The following is a 17095-nucleotide window of genomic DNA, read 5'->3' on the forward strand; positions in this document are numbered from 1 at the left end:
CTGTGAGCTCCCTTCCCTGAGTCTCAGCTTCCCCATCTGTACATGGGATGTGAGACTCCTGAGTCTAGCACCCAGCACCTTACTGTGCACCTTTATGCTGGAGCCAATGGTCAAGTTACCCAACCAACCCCTATCACTGCCCTGCTGTCACGACTGGACTGATGAAATACTGTGACTGTTACCCCTGCTTCCAACGCACATGTGGGGCTACCAGTTGAAGTCCCGCACATCGGCCCACGCAGCCTCCAAATCCCACGGTCATGTCCGCAAGCAGCCGTACTCCCCCACCCGCCGCCAGCATCACCCACGGTTGAGCATCCTCGGTGACATGCTCACCCGGCTGCAGGTGCTGCTTGTCCGTATGGCTGTCAGCAGTCTAGTGTCTGCCCCCAGTATCGCAGGCAGGGCCCCATCCTGGCCTCGCGAGAAGCTGTGCACTGACCTCCCCACCGTCCGCCCCGCCCTCAGGGGAGCTGCCCCTGTCGCTGGCTGCCTGCACCAACCAGCCGCACATCGTCAACTACCTGACTGAGAACCCCCACAAGAAGGCCGACATGCGCCGGCAGGACTCGCGTGGCAACACAGTGCTGCACGCGCTGGTGGCCATCGCCGACAACACCCGCGAAAACACCAAGTTCGTCACCAAGATGTACGACCTGCTGCTGCTCAAGTGTGCGCGCCTCTTCCCCGACAGCAACCTGGAGGCTGTGCTCAACAATGATGGCCTCTCGCCCCTCATGATGGCCGCCAAGACGGGCAAGATTGGGGTGAGTAGGACCCTACCCGCTCCTTTATCTCACACACACACACACACACACACACACACACACACACACACACGGCAGGGGGGGGGGTCACTGGCATTCGTTATTACTATATGCACCCACCTCCTCATCATGCCAACCTCAGAGGGTAGACATCTTAGCTCAAGAACCAGCTGTGGCTTCCTAGTGTCCAGCCAGGCTTCTTAACTTCACTCAGAACCTCTCATTTCAGCCCCACTGGAGGCTCGTGACTCTATCTCACCAGCCAGGATAAGTCACTGACATAAAACGGACTTCCAGGACTCCAGTCCTTCAAGATTCCCAGCTCCTAAGCTGCTAAGTGATTGTGAAGCAATGTCCCCTTTCTGTGCCTCACAGCACGGGACACAGAGCAAGTCTTCCAGCCCCACCAGTACTCATGGTGGGAGCTGGGTGGCTCTGTGCAGTGCACTATGGGTAGTTCAGTTGCATCCGGGCCCTGGAGCACTGGGTGCCAATAGCACCCCCCTCATACACACTTGTGACAGCTAAATGTCTCTGAGACAGTGCCACATTGTTCCCTTGTGGGTACCATGCTCCTGACTGAGAACCAAGCTTGGAGTACTGTGGAGTTAGGAACACCTGGTCCAGGCCCAGAGGCTCTGCCTGTCCCTGGTGTTCGGCCTCAGTCACCTCCCTCCCCACGCTGTCTCAGTTCCTTGTCTATCAGTGGGGCTAATAGTGCCTTCTGGTACTGTGTTGAATGTGATCCACACCCAACTCTTTTTTTTTATTGTTTTATTATTCATATGTGCATACAAGGCTTGGGTCATTTCTCCCTCCTGCCCCCCGCACCCAACTCTTAATAGAGACCATCAGATGGGTGGTAAGTGCTCAGTAAATGATAGGGGAATGACTATTAAAAATACAGCCACAGCCAAGTGTGGCAGCTCACACCTGTAATCCTGGTTATTTGAGAGACTGAGCTCAGGAGGATTGCAGTTAGAGGCCAACCCAGGCAAAAAGTTAGCAAGACCTCCATCTCAACCAATAAAAATATGGACATGGCAGTGTGCACCTGCCATCCTGGCTACATGGGCAGCATAAATAGGAGAATCGTAGTTCAGGCTGGGCCATACATAAATGTGAAACCCTATCTCAAAATTAACCAAAGCAAAAAGTGCTAGCAGAGTGGCTCAAGCAGTAGAGCTCCTGCCTAACAAGTGCAAGGCCCTGAGTTCAAACTCCAGTGCCACAAAAAAAAAATATGGCAGCAATTAAAAATCATAGGGTCCCAAGGCAGTAGATGAGACCTATGTTTAAATTCTGACCATGGCTACTCCCCACTCTCCTCAGGGCCTCAGTTTTCCTTGTGTGTAAGCCCAAGATACACACAGAGTGGTCACAGGATCTTTATAATCATGATCCATCTATTAAGAAGACTGGGCCGTGCTGCTTTGACTCCATGAACCTCCTGACGGGGTGTAAGACTTGCCCGGGTCTGGCTGACTGGCACTGTGGCCCCAGGGAGCACCCTTCATGTTTTCCAGCGTCTGTTTGCTCATCTATAAAGAGCAAGAATGAGGGAGATGTGATGTGAGGAGGGGTCCGGGGTGTGTGTTCCTTACACGCTTCCCTCCCCTCTATCCTGGTCTCTGGGCTGGAGCCACCGATGGCTGTGCCCAGCCCTCAGGGTCCCTCCCATGTATGTGAGGGACTGAGCAGCCGCGATCTCCTACACAGATATTTCAGCACATCATCCGGCGGGAGGTGACAGACGAGGACACACGGCACCTGTCTCGCAAGTTCAAGGACTGGGCCTATGGACCAGTGTATTCCTCGCTCTATGACCTCTCTTCCCTGGACACGTGTGGGGAGGAGGCCTCTGTGCTGGAGATCCTGGTGTACAATAGCAAGATCGAGGTGGGTGCCAGGGCGGGGAGAGAGGGACCAGCTCTGGGGTGGGAGGGGTGGCCTCTGTGATCCAAGGTGGGGATTCTGTTGGGTGAAGGTGCCAACTAAGCACCCTGAACTGTGTCCGTCACATAGGGGAATGAGTAAGGCTTGTGGGAAGGTGAGCTTTGGGCAGGCAAGTCTTTGTTGGGATTCTGGTTCTGCTTCTTACACACTGTGCCGCTCGGGAGGAGTGACTCACCCTCTCTGGGCCTCAGCTTCCTCATTGTAACCTGAGAGTAATGTGTGTCCCTTAGGGCTGTTGTGAGGACCAGATGAGCTCATTTTAAGACACAGAATAAACATTACGCATCAGCTGTTAGAGAGTAGCCGTTGTGTGAGGTTTCGAAAGCCCTTCTTTTCACTTAGCGGCATTTTGTAAACATCATTCTGGGCCATTAAATATTCTTCCACTGATGTTGGCCATTTGGGTTTGTTTCTGCCTCTGGGTATGAGGAGTATGCTAGAGTGACACCTTGGTGGCTGCATTGTCACACAGTCTGTGATTATGAAGAAACTCAAATCCTTAGAGAGACAGGATGCTGTAGAAATAAGGCAGAAAATGCCCAGGAGTGGATGGGTGACCTACTTCCTGTCCCTGGCTTATCGGCTCTGGGAGCCTGGCTGCTCCTGCAGAATCTCATTTCCCTCTTCCTTGAAATGAGCAACCAACTTTATTTAGATGAGGTTTTGTAGGTGTAGCTTCTCTGCCCTGGGCCCAGGATTGGACAATTGTGATGAGCCAATCATTTATCATTTTTTGAGCTCAGGAATTTATATTTTTGGTAAGCCATATAGGAAGTTTTGCTACCCACAGCTCAGTTTCGTTCACAGACTGGACTTTGGGAACCATAAGAATAGATGTTCTGTGACTTTTCTAGGTGGTTCTGTGGTACTAGAATAAGATAAAGGGAAAGTTGAGCAGAATTGGGCAGAGCCTTGAATACTGAGCCCAGGAATTTGGGGTTGATTCTACATAAGCAGCAGTTCCCTGTGAATCCTCTGATGTGGCCTGAGAATGGATCAGGAGAGGAGGTGTGGTCCTTTGGGAGCAGAGGGTGGGGAAAGCTGGCTGGAGGCTGCCTGGATCCAACATTGGACCCCCCCTGCCTTTCATAGAACCGCCATGAGATGCTGGCCGTGGAGCCCATCAACGAACTGCTTCGAGACAAGTGGCGCAAGTTCGGAGCTGTCTCCTTCTACATCAATGTGGTCTCCTACCTGTGCGCCATGGTTATCTTTACCCTCACTGCCTACTATCAGCCACTAGAGGGCACTGTGAGTGTCAGGAGCTGGGGCAGGTGGAGGGCAGGGAACACCTGCATCCTCCCGGGTACTTGGTGAGCTGTCTTGGAAAAGGCTTAGGAGCAGGTGGGGAAGGGGTCCCCAACACCCAAGGTGGTTTTGAGCCGGGAAGAGACCCAGAAGGAAGATAATGAGGGGTGGGACCGCACAGGATCCAGATGTTTGGGGGGCATTGGGGAACATCTGGATTCAGGGCCAGATGTTGGAGGAGCGGGCGAGGACCTTGTGCACCTGCTTCCCCAGCCGCCTTACCCTTATCATACCACGGTGGACTATCTGAGGTTGGCTGGCGAGGTCATCACGCTGTTCACGGGAGTCCTGTTCTTCTTCACCAACGTGAGTGCTTGGCCCCCAATACCACCCCACCTGCCTGGCCTCCTCCTCTTCTCCCCCACCTTCCCCAACTTCTCCTCTGCCTTCCTCCTCCTCACCCTCTTTGTATTTCCCCCACTCCTTCCACCTCTTTCTCCACCCTGTTTTCTCTTCTCAGCTGTTTCCTCCTTTTCCAACAACAAAGAGCCCCTCTCTGTCCTGTACTTGGCCTCCCTGTCTTCTATCCCTTCCCCTCTCTCCTCTTTCTTCCCATCTACCCTTCTCCTAGCTCCACCCCTGTCACAGTCCTCCTCTCCTCTTTCAGATCAAAGACTTGTTCATGAAGAAATGCCCTGGAGTGAATTCTCTCTTCATTGATGGCTCCTTTCAGCTACTCTAGTGAGTAGAGGTCCAAAACAGCAGCTTCTGGGTGAGGATGGTCATCCAGATTGTGGGGAGAGGGGACTAGGAGGAGCAAATTCATCCAGCTAGGCAGCCTGAATCCAAAGTCAGAGCAAGACCAAGGTCAGGCAATAGGGTCTTCCAGTTACAAGAATATTCTGGTTGTAGAAAATTATCATATATCCCATGGATAGAAGTAATTTTAATTTCTTATGTTGGTGATTGGCTGCTAATGTCTGCCTGGAGCACCACAGTTGAGAATGTTGAGGTGGTCTGTATTTAGTGGGAAAAAGTGCTGTGATTGATTAATGATGTCTGCCTGGGGCACAGGGTATGAAGTTACTGCATGTGTGTTACATCCTTTCCATTCCTCTTATAATTAGAGAATGATGAAATTCTCTTAGCCACAAAATTTCCACTGAACACACTGACTCTTTCTGTAGCAATTTCAAAGAGTATCTCTTTGGGCCAATGCACACTAATTAATTACCCAGTAATTGAGCAGTCTGGCTGAGAGAACAGTGGGAAGCCCAACTGATCCTCTTTGTTTCTCTTCTGGGGGTCTAGAAGACATTGAGATGTCCTGGGACCCTGGAGGGCTTGGGGACGTGTCTCCCCCTCCAGAGCCTCATTGTCCCTTTCTGGCCCTCTCGTGGACTCTGCTGCTCCATAGCTTCATCTACTCTGTGCTGGTGATTGTCTCTGCGGCCCTCTACCTGGCAGGGATTGAGGCATACCTGGCCGTGATGGTCTTTGCCCTGGTCCTGGGCTGGATGAATGCCCTCTATTTCACCCGTGGGCTGAAGCTGACAGGGACCTATAGCATCATGATCCAGAAGGTATGGGGCAAGGGTCCCTCTGGACTTGGGTGTCCCTGGAGGGAGCCATACGCACCATGTGCACATCTTACATGTCTGCAGACCTGAGGGTGTGGGCACTGTCGGGGGAAGGACTGACCGGGATGGAAAGAAGATCGGGAGTGGAGGAGCGGGGGAAGTGAACAACCACGTGTCTCCTCTTTGCCTCCACAACCCCCTTGGGGGCTTTAGATCCTCTTCAAAGACCTTTTCCGCTTCCTGCTTGTCTACTTGCTCTTCATGATCGGGTATGCCTCAGGTGAGCTCTGGGCCCCAGGTGGGTTGGCAGGGGTGGCCATCATGGTTTGAGGACAATGAACAGCATTGATTGAGAGCTAGCTGTGTCCCAGGCCCTCGACCAAGTACAGTACCATCTCTGCCTTGTGGGATTCCCCCAGAAAGCCTGCAAAGCAAATATCTTTATTATCCCCTTCCACATATAAGGCTTAGAGAGGTTAAATGCAAAAGCTAAATGGTAAAACTGGTATATTAACAATTTCTGCAAAGGAAACCATGAAAAATTACTGGCTTCAAACAACAACCATTTATCATTGCTCATGGGTCTACAAATCAGCTGGTGTGGCTGATCTTGACTGGCTCCCATGTCTGTGCTCAGCTGGTAGGTTGGCTATCAGCAAGCTCATCTAGCTAGGTTGGCTTTAGTCGGGGGCCTTAGCTCTCTTCTATGTGCTCATCCTCCAGCCAGCAAGCTTGGGCTTGTTCTTGTGTTGGCATTAGGGTTCCAAGAATGTGAGCAGAAGTGTTCATGCCCAGTGCTTGGTGCAGCATCACTGCCACCTCACTGTGTGGGTCAAAGCAAATCCAAGACCATTCCTGATTGAGGGGGAGGGGAAGTGGATTCCGCTTCTGGATGGGAGAGTCTGTAAAACCATACAGAAGAGGCATTGGTAAAAGCCCAACATCTATTCCTTCTGCTATGCCTTCCTGTGGTGCTGTGCTGCCACACTGAGGCATGCTGGGATTTCATCAGCATTGATGGGGAAACCGACGAAGCCACTGGGCTGGATCCTGAGAAATGGGTGATCTTCTATCAGTGCCTGTATCTGAGGGGAAGTGGCCCATTCAGGCTGCACCAGACCATATTAATGTCTGGGCAGGTTTGTCTGGGGGCTGACCTGGCAGAAGGAATCTGATGGGGGCCATATTTTAACCCAGATGGTCATGAAGCTGTGGATTATGTGGGAGAAGGAGATAGGACCAGGGTACAGCGGTCCCCTCTCAGCGGGAGGGCTTAGAAGAACTAGACGTGGTGTCAGGGTTCACCAGTAGTTTGGGATTCAAGTCAAGTCCAGGCCTACTGTAGGCCAAATTATAAAGACTGAGCGAGAAGCTTAGGGGCTTAGTAGCAACTCAGTGGTCAGCTTGGTCCCAGGGTTTCTCCTGCTAGGGCACCCTAGATCCCAGATCTGATGCATGTGTGCTGTGATCCATTTTTGTACCCATGACAGACATTGCTAATGGATCACAGAACTATTTTCCTGATGTGTCTAGGCCAGGTCTCTGAATCCTCAACACAGTGAGTGTTTCAGCATCCACTACACAATTAGGTAACATGAACATGTGAATTGAAACCTACTTACTATAATCCCTAGTTGAAGACAGTATGACATTCTATGCCCCATTGTCTAAGGGACCTAGTGTCCTCATTCTCCCTGCCCTGGCTGGCTTAAACACATTGAGAAGGACTCTGAAACTTTGTCTGGGCTTAACAGAAAGGATGAACACCAAGGTCAGTTTGGGACGTCTGGAGGGTAACAGCTGGCATGCGGCGTCTGAGACAGAAAGAACAGGGCTCTGGTTTCAGCTTCATCATCTCTGGGTTGGTGCGGAGGGGAAGTGGGAGCCTGGGTGACAGTTGCCCCCGGACGTACTCCTAAGACTTCTATGAATGGTGAGCTAGCAACGTTAGAACTTCTTAGCCCAGATGCTATTGACATTTGGGGTACGGTAGTTCTTATGGGGCCCTCCTGTGCGTGGTAGGATGCATCTATTCAATGGATACCAGTCATCCCCTCCCCCAACCATGTCTCTAGACATTGCTGCACATCCTCTGGTGGGGGGAAAGCTGCCTGATTGAGAGCACTGGATTACATCCTGACAACCTCTTTCTTATCAGCAAGTTTGGGGAAAGGGTCAGAAGGGCCTGGGTTTGCCTTTTGGCTTGGCTTCCCGCTGGGTAACCTGGGGCCAGTGCTCCCCTCCCCAGGCCTTAGCCTTCCCCTCCATCCAATGGGAGTGTCACCCTTGCCACTCAGTTTGTGTCCTCACACTCAGTGAAGGCCACCTGGTCCTTTCTGCAGCCCTGGTCTCCCTCCTGAACCCGTGTGCCAACATGAAGATATGCAATGAGGACCGGACAAACTGTACGGTGCCCATGTACCCATCATGCCGTGACAGCGAGACCTTTAGCACCTTCCTCCTGGACCTCTTCAAGCTGACCATTGGCATGGGCGACCTGGAGATGCTGAGCAGCACCAAGTACCCCGTGGTCTTCATCATCCTCCTCATCACCTACATCATCCTCACTTTCGTGCTTCTTCTCAACATGCTTATCGCCCTCATGGGGGAGACAGTGGGCCAGGTGTCCAAGGAGAGCAAGCACATCTGGAAGCTGCAGGTGAGGCCCCAGGACCACACCGCCGCCACCTTTGACATTCCAAGGTGGGGAGCAAGGGAGATGCCTCCCCAGACCGGATTCCTCAGCTTTCCACTCTAGGGGCACAGCATGTCCATCTGCCTCCACTTCCCTGTCTGTAATGATGCTGCCTAGGTCTCAGAGTTGCATAGTGAATGTTTTTTGGGGGGGCTTCTTGCCTGACTACCAGCAGGGGTCCTAGATTCACCCAGTTGGCTCCATCCAGCATGAGCGAGTGACCTCTGTGAGCACAGGACGTGCTCAGAGTGTACTAGTCCAATTTTAATTGCTCTAACAAAATACCCAAGGCTGAGTAACTGATAAAGAATAGAGGTTCATTTGGTACACAGTTCAAGAGCATGGCACTGAATCTAGTGAGGACCTTGTGCTGCAGCATAACATGGCAGAGGACATCAGATGCCCTCTACATGGTGGGGGGCAGAGCAGTCATGTCAGCTCGGGTTTCTCTTCCTCTTCTTATAAAGCCACTAATGGCATCACAGGAGCCCTACCCTCATGACCTCATCTTGTCCTAATCATCTTCCAGACACCCCACCTCCAAATTCTATCACCACATGACATGTTTCCAACATGCGAACTTTTGCACAACATGTTCAAATCACAGTAGACACTACCAGCATTTCAGCAGGGCTTCCACACTGAGCCAGGGGCAGCTTCTGTGCCCCAGTGGAACTCAAAAAGGCAAGGCTGGCCTGGGTAAGGGCCACCCAGCTGAGAGAGGCCCCAGCATTCTCATAAAAGTTCAAGACTTTGCTGCCCCAAGTGTGCTCTGTCACAGGGAGCAGCCCTTCCTGGAGTGGAAGTGGTTTAATGGAGCCAGGGCAGTTGCCCCAGCTTCCTAAAGGGTTTCTTTACAATTCTAGAAATCAGAGGACTCCCAGGCCAGGTACAGCCCACACCCCTGGGCATTCGCAATGAACAGTGACACTGCAAGGCTAGGACCACAGCTCCCTCAAAGACATGGTACAGTGAGGAAAACAAAACAAAAACAAACCTGAGGTCATCCTCCCAGGTCTGAGTGACAGGGAAGCCACTCCAGGCTTCTCTTAACCTTTCCCCACACTGTTCCCCCATCCCTACCCGCCTCAGTTTCCCCTCTGGGTATATCCCACAGATACAAACTAGCAGCCTGTGGACTGGGTCTGACCAGTATCAAAGGATCATTTTTCCCAGATAACCCTATTTAAAAAAAAAGTTTTAATGCAAAATTTAAAAATTTAGAGATTGCACATAAAAATCTAGATGTTTGGCCTTTCTGGGATGAATTGGAAACCAGACAAGGCAGGGCCCAGCTTCCTACCTGCCAACCTGGAGGGCGGTGAGCGGCGGCTGCCCCGTCAGCTGAGCATTTGCTCTTTGCTTTGCCCCAGTTTCCACCCCGTCCTCCAGTGTTCTCAACACCAAGGGGCAACTGCTGAGCTGTGGTGTGGGACCTAGACTGGCTTTACTCAATGGATTTCCTGCTGGCCACCTGAGGTGTTGATTTTGTAAACCTGTTTCTAGGGGCAAGGGGATTGGAAAACCTAGTTCTTTGCCCACCCTGGCCCACGTGGTTTCTGCCATTAAAGCAGTGCCACACTTGTAATCCTAGCTACTCAGGAGGTAGAGATCGGGAGGATCTCCTCTGTTTGAGACCCAATCTTAAAAATATCCACAAAAAAGGGCTGGCTCAAGTGGTAGAATACTTGCCTACCAATCACGAGGCCCTGAGTTCAAACCTCAATACTGCCAAAAAAAAAAAAAAAAGGCAGTAGGTGCTAGCTGGGGAGGCTCACCTGCATCCCCCCACTCCTCCCCACAGTGGGCCACCACCATCCTGGACATTGAGCGCTCCTTCCCTGTGTTCCTGAGGAAGGCCTTCCGCTCTGGCGAGATGGTGACTGTGGGCAAGAGCTCGGATGGCACTCCAGACCGCAGGTGGTGTTTCAGGTGAGGCCGGGGAGGGGAACCGTCTTCCACTGCCACTTGTGTTTTCAATCTTTTGCAATTTCTGGGGCCAGTGTGGCTCCAATTGGCCTCACGAGGGTTCTGTCCCACCAGGTGATCTTGGACAAGTTAGTTTGCTTCCCACAGCCTCTGTTTCTCCCTCTGTGAAATGGTGACAATAATAGACCACCCCTGCAAGCAACTGTGTGGATTAGATGGGTTGCACCAAGAAGAGTTTGGCTGGTGTCACATGCACATTTCAACACCTACACACTCCTCTGATCATCGCCACACTCCGGGCAACAGAGATGTGGAGGAGTGCTCATCTTGGGGCATTACCCATTGTGCCCCAAACAGAGAGGTGGGCTTTGGTTCTGTGCAACCAAGCAATCGCACCTCCTGGCCTTGGGCCCTTACCCAAGAGTGCAGAGTGACTCCATGTTCCCGCTGCATGAATACTGCCAGCTTCTTGGGGGAGTCCCGTGGTGGGTCTTTTCTTTTTAGGTGGCTCATTCCTTGTCAAGTGATTGCCAGCACAGAGGAGAAGGATGGCATTTGGTGCCAGGCAAAATCAGTTTCATCTGTGAAATGGGGACAGTAAGAGCAATCACTTTCTAAGCCAGCCAGTCAGCTCCACTCAGTCTGAATTCAGAGTTCAAATCTTGACTGTAATTTACTGTCTTTGTGACCATAGGAAAACAGCCCTACGAGCCTCAGGCTCATCACCTAAAGTGGGAACAGCGAACAAATGCATCTTCCTGGTTGAGTCCTGACTCATAGCAACCACTCAAAAAAAAAAAAAAAAAAGAAGTTATATGAAAAATAACAAAAATATAATTTTAAAAAGTATGTAGCCAGGCATGGTGGTGCATGCGTGTGGTCTTGTCTACTTGGGAGGTGGAAGCAGGAGGATCATGAGTTTGAGGTTAGCCTGGACTAAGTTAGTGGGATCCTATCTCGAAAATAAAATAAAAACAAAATGAAAACCAAAATAAAACAAAACATGGCTCAAGTGGTAGAGCACTTGCCCAGCATGCTTAAGGTTCTGGGTTTGATCCCCAGTAGCAGGAAAACAAAAAAAGTATGTAGCTTTCAATTGCTGTGACAAAATACCTGAGAGAATCAACTTAAAGGAGGAAAGGTTTATTTTGACTCACAGTTTCAGAGGCTTCGGTCCATGGCCACTTGGCTCCATTGCTTCTAGGCCTGGGGTGAGGCAGAGCATCATGACAGGTGGGAAGGGATCACCTCATAGAGGTGGTCAGCTCAGCAGCTCCTCACCTCACAGCAGCTGGGAAGCAAAAGAAAGAGAGGAAGAATCCAGGGACAGAATATCTCCTTCCAGGGCTCCCAGTGAGCTACTTCCTCCAACTAGACCTCACCTCCCCACAGCCCATCCCAGAGGGTTGGGGACCAGAAGCCATCTCTGTGGGACTCACCAGGACGCTTTGCCTTGGCCCCACCAGGGTGGACGAGGTAAACTGGTCTCACTGGAACCAGAACTTGGGCATCATCAATGAGGACCCAGGCAAGAGCGAGACCTATCAGTACTATGGTTTCTCACACACCGTGGGCCGCCTCCGGAGGGGTAAGTGACACGTGAGGCTGACGCCCTCTGTCCTTGTCATGCATTTGTTCTGAGCAGTTCCACCTCAACCTGGCACTTGAGGTTCACATCTGAAGAATAGGAAGGTGAGATAAGCAGGTTAATGGGTGTCCACAAAGGTGGTGGAGAAGCCCATTCTGTTTTTCCACTAAACGTGGAGTGCAAGAGTCATGGAGGGAATGGATTTTGGCACCCGGGGCATTCTGATCTGTGCTTGGATCGCCATTCCTCCAGCACTCCTGTGAATTCCTGAGTGGGCACCTTGACCACTCTGAGGCCAGGTTTCTACCTCTGTAAAATTGGCATAATTTTACCTCCATCATGAGATCACTGTAGAGTGCCCAGTACACAGAGGGTGCTCAATGTATGCGTAAACCCTCCACCAACCATCCCCTCCATCCATGCTCACTGTCCAGATCGCTGGTCCTCAGTGGTGCCTCGCGTGGTAGAGCTGAACAAGAACTCGAGCCCGGACGAAATCGTGGTGCCTTTGGACAACCTGGAAAACCCCAGCTGTGACGGCCACCAGCAGAGTTATCCCCCCAAATGGAGGACTGAGGATGCCCCACTCTAGGGGGGGCAGAGCCTCCAGCCTGCAGCCCAGTTCCATCCCCTGTACCCTCCCATTTTAGTCCCCCTGCATTTCAGCAATCCCTTCTGGGTGTGTCCCACACCCTTCTGTGACCCCAGAGGTGAGGGCCAAGGAGATGCTGGGGCAGCCCCAAGACCCTCTGGTTTCCAGGCTCCTGCTCCCAACTCCACTCCCCCTGAGGATGGGGCTCCTGGCCACCTGTCTCACTCCCATGGAGTCACATAAGCCAAAGCAGGGCCCCTCCGGCCACTGGGGCCCAGCCCCTGCCCCATCTCTCTACTATTTATTGCTCTGCTCTCAGGAAAGCTGCACTGCATGACCCCTTCCCCAACTCCCAGGTGGAACCTGGTGGGGCCTCAGCCCCTTGCCCCGGGTACACCGCTGGCAGGGCCACAGCCTTGACCCACACACACCAGCAAGGACAGCAGTGTGGTGGCTTTGCTGCGGCCGGGCCCTTGGGCTGGGCCATACCTTCTGTGCATTCTGTAGAGTGTGCTGGATGGTTGGTGCTCAATAAATGTTCATTCAGTGATGACAGAGATGGTGGGGATAGGAGTGATGGTGACAAGCACGAGGGTGACACCAAGAGGTGGGAGAGCTAGGAAATGCTGGTAGTAGAGGATGAGGGTGAGAACAAGATCACAGTAATGATCAGGTGGTTGTTAGGGTGTTGTGATTGTGGTAGTGGTGGCCTGAGATCTGGAGGTGAGATGGGAGTGGCCATAGGGAAGGTGGGATGCAGGGAAGGGGAAGGGAGGAGTGCTGTGGGGGGTAATAACACTGATGGGGAGAGAATCAGTGGGGAAGAATAATACTGGAAAGAAAGAGTGATGCCAGTAGGGAGGGAGAGGACTGCTGGCAGAGTGATGCTTGCAGGGCAACTTTGGGCCTTTTATATGAAGGGGGTACCCACAAACACCCACCTGCTGCCTCCCCCACTCCCATGCTGAGGAATCTGCAGCTGGCTGAAGTGCCCTCTGACCTCCCGGCTCAGGGTGCTGACTGTAGCTGGCATTTTACATCCATCTTCTGGGACCGAGGCCCAGGGCAGCTGCTGTGGACAGTGTAGGGGGCTCAGAGTCTGCGGATCTGGGTTTGCAGCCTCTGCCCAAACCTTGACAATGGGTGCTTGTATTCGGGGTCTTGGGTCGAATCACTGAACCTTCTCTGGGCCTCCATGTCTTTGTCTGCCAGGATGAGGATGCATGACAGGAGGCAATCAGTGGCAGTAAGAAGGATGCCAGGGCTCCAACCAGCTCCCAAGGATGCAGTTCTCCCTCTCCCTCCGTCCACATTGCCCCCAGGAACCTGCAGTCCTTCCTTGTGGCCCTCTGGCAGCTTTCACAGGATACCATGGTTCTGCCTTCCAGTTAGCACCCAGAGACCAGTCCCCATCCAACATTCTCCACAGGGGTCCCAAGAGCCACTCTGGTTGGACCTTGAGTCACATGCCACATATGCGCCCATCCCCATGGCCAAGGGGTGGGATGCCTGCCCTGGCTGAGCCTCCCCAAAACACAGGGCACCCTAACCAGATTGGTGGGTAGAGTGTCTTTCCCTCAGGCCAGGCTTCTGGAAGGACCCAAGAGAGTGACTGACCCTCCAGGCTGTGAGTCCAAGGTGACAGGTCCAGGGCAGAGTGGGGCTCACTCTACCTTTTTCCTCCACCCTGGCTGAGGTGAAAACGCTCATCTACTTAAGTTGTTAGTGCCGGGTTCTTTCCTGGGTTGGTTTGAAGACAAGATGGCTGCAGAGATCTTTCCTTGAAGGTGGTGATGGAGACACCGGCAGGCCTATTTGCCTTGGGTGCTCTTCAGATGGAGATAGTGAAAGGGAAAAAGGGAATGTGGGAGAAGATCCTAGAAAGCTTTGCATGTGGAGCAAGCCTTGCCTCAGAAATTGATCTGAGTCCTTATGGATAAATCATAACCTCTCTGAGCTGCAGTTTCCTCATCTGTAAAAGCCTTTGGAAGATCTAATGATTCCTTAACTTTTCAAAGTACAGAGAATTGTGATTGTAGTGGTCATACGCAGATATGTGATTTGGACAGTCAGTCACAGACAACTTACACTGACTAAAACAAAAAGGAATATTTAACCATCTCAGATGGCAGGACATCCCAAGTTAGAGAGGGCATTAAGGTTGCTTAATTTAGGGACCCTCTGCTTCATTAAGGGTCCAGTTCCACCACCCACTTATTCCTTCAGCCATTACACATTGGATTCCAATTTCAAAACACCTGTTTGGATGTGTTGGCTTTTCTCAACGCTGGCTTCCCTTAAAGACACAAGTGGGTACCCCAGATCTAGGCATCACATCCGGAGGTATCCCTGATACCTCTCAGCTTGCCTCTTTTCTTATATTGTTGGTCAAAATTGTGTCATGCGTCTCATGCTTCAGCCAATCAGCAGACAGGAAACAGCAATTGGCTCAAAGTAGCCAATATGGAGGATGGAAGTGACCCCAGACAGCTGGGAGTTCTGTGAGAAAGGAATCCATATTGCCTAAACAACAATAGCATCTACTATGGTCAGGTCCTTTCCCCAAATGTCCCCCTCCACTCTCCACATTGTCACCAAGGATGACTGTGGCTCATTCTGGGACTATGAAAACATCACTTTTCTAGGTGCCCATGGAATAAGTGTGTCCCTAAAATCAAGTAACCTCCCAATTCAAAGATATTAACTTCCTAAGGTAAATATTTAATTCATTTGTTTTTAATTTCTATAATGGAATAATTTTGGCTATGAATTGTCCTATGAGTACACTTTTAGCCATGCATTAACTTTTCCAACTGTGATTTTTAAAAATATTTGATGATTTGGTGTTGATTATCTATGACTCAATAGCTGTTTGGGAGAATTTATTTAAGTTTTTGAGTCTTTGAGATTTTCCATTTTTTTCCAGACACGGTTTTCTTTTCTTTTTCTTTTTTTTTTTTTTTTTTGCTTCTCTTTAGTGGTAGGAATTTAATCAAAGGCCACACACATGCCAAATACAGTAAGGTCTTACAGATGGCTGGGTTATGGTAGTACAGACCTAGAATCACAGCACTCGGGAGGCTGAGGGAGGAGGTTTGAAAGTTCAAGGTAAGGCTGGACACCTGTAGCTCATACCTGTAATCATAGGTACTTGGGAGGCTGAGATCAGGAGGATTGTGGTTCAAGGCCAGCCTGGGCAAATAGTTTGTGAGATCCCATATCAAAAATAATCAGATCAAAATGGACTGGAGGTGTGACTGAAAGAGCAGAGATACTGCCTGCTTTACAAGTGCAAAGTCCTGAGTTCAAACCCCAGTCCCACCAAAATAAATAAATAAATAAATAAATAAGAAAGGTAGAAAAGAAGAAGTTCAAAGCCAGGCTGGTCTACATAGTGAGACTGTGCCTCACTAAAAAAAAAAAATTCCTTAAAGATGACCTTTCCCGGTGTTCTTCAAAGCTCAGGACATTATGTACTGGTGGCGTGCCAAAGTATTTGGGGTGAAACCTTGGGCACTGCGTCACACTGAGAAATTCACTTTTCATCGCTTCTTGGCCTTTTGGCTAAGATCAGGTGTGGTATCTGTTCTTACCAGTTTAATATCTGATTCGTCCTCTATCCGAGGACAATATATTAAATGGATTTTTGGAATAAGGAGATGGAATAGGAGCTTGCTCCGTCCACTGGAATTGACCTGGAATTGCATCGACCTGGAATTGCAGTACCTTGGGAGCGGTGCACCACCTTCTAAAAAAAAAAAAAGAAAGAAAGGAAGAAAGAAATTCACTTTTCAATTCTCTGTACCTATTATGTCAAGGTCTGCTTTGTACTTCTATGGTTTTAATGTCTCTCAACACTCACTAACTTGTCTTTTTTTGTTTTGTTTTGTTTTGTTTGAGACAGGGTCTTGGTATATAGCCCAGGATGGCCTCAAACTCATGATCCTCCTGCCTCAGTCTCCTGAGTGCTGGGATTACAGGTGTGCACCATCACAATAACCCGGTGTTTGTTTTTTGAGGTACTGAGGGTTGAATGCAGGGCTTGACGCTTACTAGGCAGGAGCTCTACCATTTGTGCCACTTTACCAATCCTGTTTTGTGTTGGATATTTTTGAGATAATGTCTCCCAAACTATTTGCCTAGGCTGGCTTTGAACCTCGATCCTCCTGATCTCAGCCTCCCAAGCACCTAGGATTACAAAAGTTAGGATTTCAGGCGGAAGCCACCAGCACCTGGCATAACCTATTTTTAATAGAAAAAAGAAATCTTAGTCCAGACCTTCTGGAAGAACATAGAGTATAGGAAGAACTTAAAAACACTTAAAATTTTTTCTCTTAAGAATTAGAAGACCTGCTATTTGTGACACATGACACCTGTTGTCTAGATAAAGTAGTGTGCTCTCAAGTGTAGTTTATGACAAATTAATTTAAGGATTAGAAATTTGTGTGATTTAAGGAACTACATTAAAATGAATAAAAGCTCATGGGAAATGATGACTGTGTTATGGAAATGACGATACCTGGGAGTCGCTGACCTCACCCAGTCTTATATCCATGCTAGCACCCTCTTCTCAACCAAACCTACACTTCTCCACTAGCACACCTTCTGTGACAGGGGGCTCGTCACTTCCGAAGCCTGTAAAAATGCAGCATCCTTGGTTTAAGACCTCACACCCTACCCCCTCCCACAATTCTCTCTGCCCTCTCTAAGCTAAAGCACCTTGGTTCCTTCTGGCATGCC

At 50.4% G+C, this 17095-nt stretch overlaps 1 protein-coding gene and 1 pseudogene across 4 annotated transcripts in view; both read left to right on the forward strand.

Annotated features, from left to right (window-relative positions):
* The window catches only part of Trpv4 (transient receptor potential cation channel subfamily V member 4), a 41942-nt gene extending 25106 nt beyond the window's left edge, over nucleotides 1-16836 (forward strand). For all 4 annotated transcript variants that reach the window (XM_074061387.1, XM_074061388.1, XM_020166305.2 and 1 more), the window contains 11 exons: nucleotides 469-767; nucleotides 2487-2666; nucleotides 3816-3974; nucleotides 4245-4337; nucleotides 4639-4712; nucleotides 5389-5554; nucleotides 5765-5831; nucleotides 7894-8210; nucleotides 10051-10178; nucleotides 11642-11763; nucleotides 12198-16836. In XM_074061387.1, coding sequence (XP_073917488.1) covers nucleotides 469-767; nucleotides 2487-2666; nucleotides 3816-3974; nucleotides 4245-4337; nucleotides 4639-4712; nucleotides 5389-5554; nucleotides 5765-5831; nucleotides 7894-8210; nucleotides 10051-10178; nucleotides 11642-11763; nucleotides 12198-12355 — 1763 coding nt within the window. In that variant the 3' untranslated portion in view covers nucleotides 12356-16836. The remainder of the gene's footprint in view (nucleotides 1-468; nucleotides 768-2486; nucleotides 2667-3815; nucleotides 3975-4244; nucleotides 4338-4638; nucleotides 4713-5388; nucleotides 5555-5764; nucleotides 5832-7893; nucleotides 8211-10050; nucleotides 10179-11641; nucleotides 11764-12197) is intronic.
* LOC141419048 (U2 spliceosomal RNA) lies at nucleotides 15900-16102 on the forward strand (annotated as a pseudogene).
* Nucleotides 16837-17095: the final 259 nt, after the last annotated feature.

Source organism: Castor canadensis, chromosome 18 (genome assembly GCF_047511655.1).
Source record: "Castor canadensis chromosome 18, mCasCan1.hap1v2, whole genome shotgun sequence".
NCBI classification, from domain to species: domain Eukaryota; kingdom Metazoa; phylum Chordata; class Mammalia; order Rodentia; family Castoridae; genus Castor; species Castor canadensis.